The 8622-nt window shown below is 43.0% G+C and overlaps 1 protein-coding gene across 1 annotated transcript in view; it reads left to right on the top strand.

Moving 5' to 3' along the window:
- Nucleotides 1-871: 871 nt before the first annotated feature.
- Nucleotides 872-8622, top strand: part of HSF5 (heat shock transcription factor 5) — a 28808-nt gene continuing 21057 nt past the window's right edge. Inside the window, exons 1-2 of the mRNA XM_059669614.1 lie at nt 872-1573; nt 6406-6780. Of these exons, the coding sequence (XP_059525597.1) occupies nt 910-1573; nt 6406-6780 (1039 nt within the window). The 5' untranslated portion in view covers nt 872-909. The remainder of the gene's footprint in view (nt 1574-6405; nt 6781-8622) is intronic.

Here is an 8622-nt window from a genome sequence, read left to right as displayed (position 1 = left end):
AAACCTAATGCATACTCATTTTTTCTTTGATCATGAGAAAGGACTAAAATGTTACACCCCGTCCAACATTTTCCACTTTTTTATGGACTTTTCTTTTTATCAGTTACATTCTTACTTTTCGAAGGGAGTTACCTGATGGATACAGTAGAATTCTATCCCATCTCATGAGGTTTACTTCTCTAAGGTCTAGGATTTCACCCGCTGGTTGATCGGGCGCACAGGATTGTTGTGCCGATATTCCCCGCCACCTGAGTTCCCCTCCCGCCTTGAGGAGACTGTCCTGAGCACAGTCTTGGGCTCCCAAGTGTGTCCTGGAAAGTACATAAGATGCTATCTAAACGGCGACTTTGTTTCCTCAGGATACCGACCCACCGTTGCCATTTTTAGTTGTGGAGAGCCGAGCCATTCCATTGCCATAGTCCTGAGATGACAGAATTGGGCCCTTTGTTCTCGGGAATGGTGGCCTCCCTGTGGCCAAGCGCACACTTGCCGCATCCCACCTCCCCGCACGCACGCACGCCGGCCCGGCGGTGAGGACGCGAACCCTGGTGTTCCACGCGGGTCACTGGGCTTGTTAACTCGCGGGCTTCACCCTACCTGGTGGGCAGCCACCCCAGCTCGAGGGAATGTGACTTTGTCGTGTCCCACGCGTGGGCACGTGGCCGGGCGACGCGCTTCCCGCGGGTCGGCGGTGCCCGCCGAGGGGGCACCTCTTCCGGGCGCGCGGTGGGAACTCGAGGCCCCATTGGCCGCGCTGGACGGCGCCACGGGGCTCGGACGCCAACGGTCCGGGTCTGTGAAGGCCGAGCGCCGGCAGGAGGGGGCAGGGCGAAGCGAAGGCCGGGGGGATCGAGAACGGGATAGCAGAGCCAGGCTCGGCGGGGCGAGGCCCAGGGCCGGGCGGGGGCGATGGAGGAGGCGCTACTCTCCACCCCCATCAACCCCAACAACTTCCCCGCCAAACTGTGGCGGTTGGTGAACAGCCCTCGCTACCGCTCGATTCGCTGGGACGGCCGCGGCGAGGGGCTGCTCATCGACCAGCCGCTCTTCGAGGCCGAACTGCTCAGCCCGCCCGGGGCGGGAGCAGGAGGCGGCGGGAGCTCCGGGGGCGGCGGCGTCGGCGGCGTCGGGGGCGCGGCGGCCGAGCCGGAGCTCTTCAAAACCACCAACTTCACCAGCTTCATCCGCCAGCTTAACCTCTACGGCTTCCGCAAGGTGGTGCTGGGCGGGCCGGGCGCGGCGGGGCCCGGGCCGGGGCCGGGGGGCGGCGGGCCGGCGGGCGACGGGCCGCTCCACCACTTCCACAGCCCGCACTTTCGCCGCGACCAGCCCCAGCTGCTCGTGCACCTCAAGCGGCTCACCAGCGCCAACAAGGCCAAGCTGGCGGCCGGCCTGAAGGTGCCCTGCCGCCCGCCCAACCGCTTCCAGAGACTCCTCATCACGTCGGCCTCCGCCTCGGCCTCGGCCTCGGCCTCCGCCTCCGTCTCGGCCTCCGCCTCGGCCTCCACCTCCACCTCCCCGCTGCAGCACCAGGAGCCGCCGCCGCCCGCGGGGCCCCGGCCGGATCCGCACGGTGAGTCCCGCCCGCCGCCGTCCGGCCTCCTGTGCCCTCGCCCGCCGCAGGGCACATGGGCTCAGGGAGCAGCCGCCCCGCCGAGGCCTGGCGGCCGTCCTCATCTTGGACGGATCCCGCGGGCTTCCCCAGAAATAGGTCCCGCCGCCATGGTTCTCACTCCCGACAGCACCCTCTTTCTCCCAGCACCTCCTCTGGGAAGAGCCCACAGGCATTTAGCCCCGGCCGGGCCCACTGGCAGCCACAGGCACCTCCGCTTCAGGCGCGCCTCTCCCTGCACCCCTGATCGCCGTCCTTCCGGAGCCATTGACCTCCGCGCGGCCGGCCCGTGGGCAGCGGGAGTGGGCAGCGCCGGGCCCGGAAGAACCGCGGGGCCGCCTTTGCCCCAGTGGGAAGCAGGACGGGGACACTGGACGGGGTGAGCGTGTGTGACGAAGATGAAGGTAGGAAGGAACAGGGTCACAGCCGATTAGACCATTGTCCCAGCCAAGGGGCAGGGAACAAGGTCCCAGAGTGGAAGTTTGTCGTTGAAGAGACTACGCCATCTTCCACCCACTGACACACACAGCTAAGAGATGTTGGGAGACATGTTCTGACAATAATCATATGTTAGGCCCCACCTAGTGTGTAGAACAACAAGGCATTGTTTATATATCTTAAGAGCAAGTAGATGTTTCCTTATTCAACCTGGTATTATTCCTATGTAGGAGGAGCTGGCTGAACAGCCTTTGGCTGTAGCTGCCCAGAGCGGATGCTTATTTTAAGAGGCTATGGTAGGACACACAGAAGGCGAAAGTGGTTTTCTGTACAGTTGTCAAGTTTTAAGGACAAAGAATGTTAGAAAGCTCACATTATGACCTTTAAATTGTTCACGATGGGATATAACCTTTCATTATTTGAAAAAAAAACTGTGTTTATAAGTCTGTATTTACTAAAAGTTCAGAAATCCTCTCTGATACAAAATTGTTTTATAAACTTGATTTCTGATGCTCTTCCTCTTGTTCCAGGAAGAGCGGCAATATTAGAGAGCAATAGAAACATTTTCAGCATGTTAACATACAAATTTTTCTGGGTTACTTTTCAGTTTTGGAAAACTTAAAAAATATACAAATAAAAGAACACTGTGTTCAACTTAATGTAAGCCAGGAGTTATGAATGAGGCGGCACTTTGTTCGTTTGGAATTTAGATGCTAAGGGATTAGGTTGTGTCTGTGGAGTTTAGAAGATAAGGAATTAGGTTAGAGTTCTAGCAACAAGTTGGAGAAATAGCAGTGGAATAGGAATGTTCCAAAGGAATTCTGAAGGAATATTAAGCTACTTCCATATGATGGCCATTGCTTTTGATGGGGAATCCAATGGGGAAAGGCAGCGGAGACAGTACCATGGCAGACATTTGGCAGAATCTCTGCCATCTATACTTGTTTTTCAGGTTGTGTATCTGAGAGAGAGAGGAAAAAAAAATATGTTCTTGAGAGCAATAGGATAACCACTTTATTTTTTTTAATTGATTTCAGAGAGGAAGGGAGACGGAGAGAGAGAGAGAAACATCAATGATGAGAGAGAATCATTGATTGGCTGCCTCCTGCATGCCCGCCACCTGGGCATGTGCCCTGGACTACAATCGAACCAAGGACCCTTCAGTCCACAGACCAACGTTCTATCCACTGAGCCAAATTGGCTAGGCAGGATAACCACTTTAAACAAGCATACATACATACATACGTACATAAACCTAAGAACCAATTCTTGCTTACTTTTTTCTCTTCTCTGATTTTCTTTTCCCCTCCCGTATCCTAAACCCAATTGTATTCTAAGGACAGAATCCATTTTAATTAAAGAAACACAGGGGCTATCTAGGATCTGATTTTCTTCACTTCTATTTCAGTTGGCTAGCATTTTAAAGATTATTTGTTGAAAAACTTATAATTCATACTTTTTCAGGATAGATAATACATCAATCCATATATACCTAGGTTATTGTAGTTTTCATGAATTTCCTGTTTTGTTTTTTTTTTTTTACCATTTTACCTGTTCATATGTTCAGGTGGTATGTCACATGTGGATTGCCTACACCATAGGCTTGGTTCACTAGGGAATTGTGTTACTAGTTTGGGTGGAATGTAATTCTAAATTCAAGAATACTGGCCCAATTTTGTTTTGCTTTAATTCCATGTTGTAAGTCCTTGGCTCTTCTATTTTTCCTAGCCCAACCTGTATTCTGCCTGTATTGTCTTGGTTAAATGCCTGATTACACTGCTACTTCTTAGTTTCCATTTTGTTTTTTGTGTTCTGCAATTTAGGGTTTGAAAGCTTTTCTTTCACAGTACAATCCCCTGTTTTAGGATCTAGTTCTCTTATCTAGATCCTTGAGCCAGCTTCCTTTATACTTTTTGAGAATGTACTTGATAAGAAATGTGAGGATCACATGTTTTTCCTTTTTTCATTTGCCCACTTTTATTATTTTGTTTTTAGTGGCAATTTTTAAAATATTTGTTAAAACTTTCTAAACTAAGTCACATAAAGTTGAGTGGTAGATAATCTGTCTTTGCCTGGGGCTACCAAGCTCTCAAGAGGCAGGTTTTGGACAAGAGACAAATTTTTCCTGGGGATTGATTAGTTTAGATTCATTTATACAGAAGGAATACAATTTCTAAGAACAGAAATTCATCCTGCCTTACATTTCTATAATTCTGGATTTAAACTTTGCCAAATATATCAAATTAAGGTATTCTGAAGACATATAGGTATGATCTGTAAAGTTGGAGTACAACCCTCTGAGATATCCCTTAACAGAAGAATAAATAAGAGCTGAACATGTTTTAGATTTTTATTTCAAAAAACAAATTTGAAGGAATGTCCTTTGAATCCTAACAGTGTCCTGATGTTAGCATCTAAAATAAGTAGATATTTGGCCATCACTCAGACTTTACCTTGCTGGGAGTAGAATTTATATTTTAATTCATACCTAAACCAGAAATTGAGAAATCAAGATAGAGAATTCTTTAATTAGCTGCTTATATTATTGATAGTCTAAAAATCATCAACAGCTTAACCCTGAAGAGGGTACAAAAAGGATCAGTGAGCTGTTGCACATTGTGCAGTATGTTGTTTTAGCACTGTTAGTGGTGGAAAAACAGACCAGGTGCTAGGCCCAGGAGTAGTTAGGAGCACTCTCTAATGCTTTGTTCTTTAGAGGAAATAAACACCATAGAAATAAAATGAATAGTGTGTAACATGTAGAATAACTTTACAGGTTAAGTATTTGAGTGCCATTTTTCACTAGGTAGTTTAACAGATGAGTATGATATAAATTAGACTTCCCCTCTGTTTTATGGAATTTTTTTTTTTTTTTTTTTTTTTTTTTTTGGTAAACCCTCACTCGAGGATATTTTTTCCATTGCTTTTCAGAGAAAGTGGAAGGGAGGAAAGGAAGGAGGGGGGAAGAAAGAGAGAAAAACATTTATGTGAAAGCGATGCATCAACTGGTTGCCTCTCATATGCGCCCCAATCGGGGGTGGGGAGCAACCCTGAAACCCAGGTACATGCCCTTGACAGAGAATCGAACCAGAGACTCTTCGGTGCAAGGAGCGATGCTCTAACTACTGAGAAACACTGGCCAGGGCTGGATTTTTCAAAAATAAAATCAATTGAATGGCATTTGTGAACCACTTAATACATAAAGCCCTCCATAGGAATAAATTAGGCTAGCTTTGTTTATGTTCAAGAACCTCAGTCTATAAAATAAGTTCAGCTTGTGACATATATTTTTTTCTCATTACATAGTATTGCCCTTTTTCTTACTCATATCCGCTTTTTAATTCCTTTCTACCTTGCAAGATAAGAGAAAGCAAATAATCAGAATTTCTGGGTCTGCATATGTGGATTTTTAACAAACAAACTCTGGGTGACTCAAATGTAAATCAGTTTTTGAGAGCCACTGATATCTAGGAAGGGACACTACTAGAGATACTTTGAAGAAAAAAAGACCATGGAAATTATTGATTGATTTAAGGAATGAAAAAGAGAACTGAAAGTTTTCAAGCCTGACTTTTCGGCAAAGATGATCATTTTTAAAGTATGTGTTTTGAAATTGATTTTAGAGAGAGAGAAACATCGATGTGAGAAACATCAATTGGCTGCCTCCTGTGCACAACCTGACTGAGATTGATCCCAAATCCTGGGTACGTGCCGGGACCAGGAATTGAACCAGTGACCTTGCGGTGCACAGGGTGATGCTCAACCAACTGAGCCACACTGGCCAGGGTGAAGATTATAAAAAAAAACAAAAATTGAAAGGAGGCAAAGAAGATTAAATTTATTTTGGTTTGTATTATACTTCTTATTTGTTCCACACTTATTTCTTTTATGTATATGGTTGAGCGCTTATTTTCGTGCCTATTATTAAGGTTCCTAAATGATTTTAAAGACAGAATGGGATTTCTAAAACTTCTAGGAAGTAACTTACAGATTGGAAAAATCTGGGTCAATCAATTGAGGTAAAAGGTAAGATGACTGAATAATTTATAAAAGGCTTTTTAACATTGAATATTGATTTACACTTGATTTAATTTTAAAAGTTTGGTCACTTTGTCTCTTATGACATATTGAAAACCAAACAAAAGTTTATTTGATTATTTTTTCAGCATTTTATGTGTAACCTCATGTTCTGGATTCTGAGCTTGTTTTTACAATACTTAATTTCTGTTGTGTTAAAGATGACTGAAAACTCAACATTTCACAGGTGAAGAGTAGTATGTATTCTTTGACTTTTGGTTTACTATGTCCAGGGTGTAATTTAAAATTAGTAAATGTGCTTTTCTTCTTTTATGCAGGACCAGTGGCTGTAGGACAGTTCCATCGGTCATTTCGGCGTGATAGTCTGTCTCCTTATTCCTACGTATCAACTTCATCCCACAACCACAGTACCTTTCCTCTGAAAGGTTTAGATCGGACCCCGATTCCTCCTAGAACATGGCAGAACTCCCTTGGAATGCACCCAGGACAAGTAGAAACGTCTCCCACTTTTTCAGATAAAGGGGTTCCATTTCCTGTCCTGCAGAGGTTTCCAACTGAAGTTACCTATACTCTGCAGCCCAGCGCCACATCTGTACATGTTCAGCAAGGCCCTCAAACAATGGTCAACTCCTCCCAAAAATATAGTAACTACACACCCTCAGCACAGTACTCCCAAGCCTACTATCCAACAGGTATGAGAAATTCAAATTCAATGGCTTCTCTTAAGGCACTACTTTGTAAGGAGCATTTATATGTTTAAGTGCATTTCTGCATGCTTTAACAAAAGTAGTAGGAATATGCTCCTAAGAAATGTCAAAGATTTCTCATCAAGACATATTTTTAAACAATATATAAAATTTCATGTGTTCTTAAGGATTGTAAAAATTCCATTCTTGCATAAAGGTTTATATTTTTAGTGAAATGTTTGTATCCTCAAACTGTTGTAGTAATGAAATTAAGATAAGATTAAGTACACTGAACCTTACTATAACTCTGTCCTTGGTGCAGAATTATTTTCTCTTTTTAAAAATATATACATACTATATGTTTTACATATTTTTAATTTTACAGGTGAGATTACCTCATAATGAAGTCATTTTAGTATCTTAGTAATGAAGTTTATTAAAAGAGCATACTTTTCATCTCTTAAAACTAAATTATATTCTCTTAGTAAAAATGTGATGGTGTGGTTTGACAGTACAGTCCCAGCCAACTAAGAACTGGGGAATAGCAGAGAGGAGGACCTGACAATGACAACTGACTTAGAACTCAACCAAAGGCATTGAAGACATACTGGTAGATCTCAAGCCGCTAATTGGGAATCCTTATGATAGTGACCATCAGTTTAGCTTGGGGGGGGGGGGGTGTCTTTTTTGGAGGGGGAAAGACATTTTTGCAGAGTAATAGCCTTACCATTTTACTCAAATGTATAGTCTATTTTGCAGAAGCAGCATAGCTGTAGTGTGTGTTTCATCATGTAGTGTGCTTTACATAGTGATGAAATGGGGCAATAGAAACAAGACAAGGGTCAAGACTTTCAGAAAAGACCAGAGAGAAGAAGGGGGCATTTTTTTGCCCTATGAGTTAAGATTCTAGGCAAATTAACTTACTCAAGATATATAGATCTGGAAGCAATCTCTAGAAGTATTTGTTAGACTATTTTTCTCAGGCAGAATGACATCAAAAAGCTAAAATAAATGGAAGGAATGTAAATTAGATAAGGGAATTACTAGACGAGGCCTAGTATTTTTCCAGATTGTCAGCTACTTCTTTGAAGAACAAAAATATCTGTGTGATCTTTAAAAACAGAAGATGACAAATTTTATGTTGTAAGTTATATATCTTATGTATAGCAACAAATAGGGCCAGATTTTTATTAGTGAGTTTAATCCAATATTTTAATAAACATATTAGGCATGACTGTCTACATTACAATTTTCGTTACATTCCCTGTATTCCCATAGAATATATACATAGAGATAGTCTGTGACTTCCATACACTTGCTTTATTTTCTGTAGCCCATAAATTAGACAGTAACCCTACCTCCTCTCCTTTTACCAAGAAATGTTTCTCTTTCCTTTCCTAACCCCCTTCAAACCCTCCTCATTAAACTTATTAGAGACTCAAAAGCTTATGGAGAGTGGAAAATTGGAAAGACTGCAGCAGGGAGATGTAGAAATGTGTTTGGCCTTCCAATTTGGAATTTTGGAGGCATTTTCTATGGACATATTAGATAGTAGCTTCTATATTGCTATTCCTATATTCCTACACTTAAAGTACAGATGGTTACAGTCTGGCTGAAAAGTCAAACTAGCCTGTATAATATTTCTATGGGAAAATGTATTCCAAATTCCAATTTGGAAACTCCTAGTTCTAAATTTTTTGAGAACCAGTTATATATTACTTATCAGAAAACACTATAAATAGTTAATATTATTCATTCATTATAGAAATATTATTTTTAAAATTATGATTTAGGACATGTTATTTTAAAATATTTTAAAAAATATTTTTTTATTGATTTCAGAGGAAG

Source organism: Myotis daubentonii, chromosome 16 (genome assembly GCF_963259705.1).
Source record: "Myotis daubentonii chromosome 16, mMyoDau2.1, whole genome shotgun sequence".
Lineage (NCBI taxonomy): Eukaryota > Metazoa > Chordata > Mammalia > Chiroptera > Vespertilionidae > Myotis > Myotis daubentonii.
The sequence above is the reverse complement of the archived record's forward strand: the minus strand, read 5'-3'. Positions and strand labels throughout refer to the sequence as shown.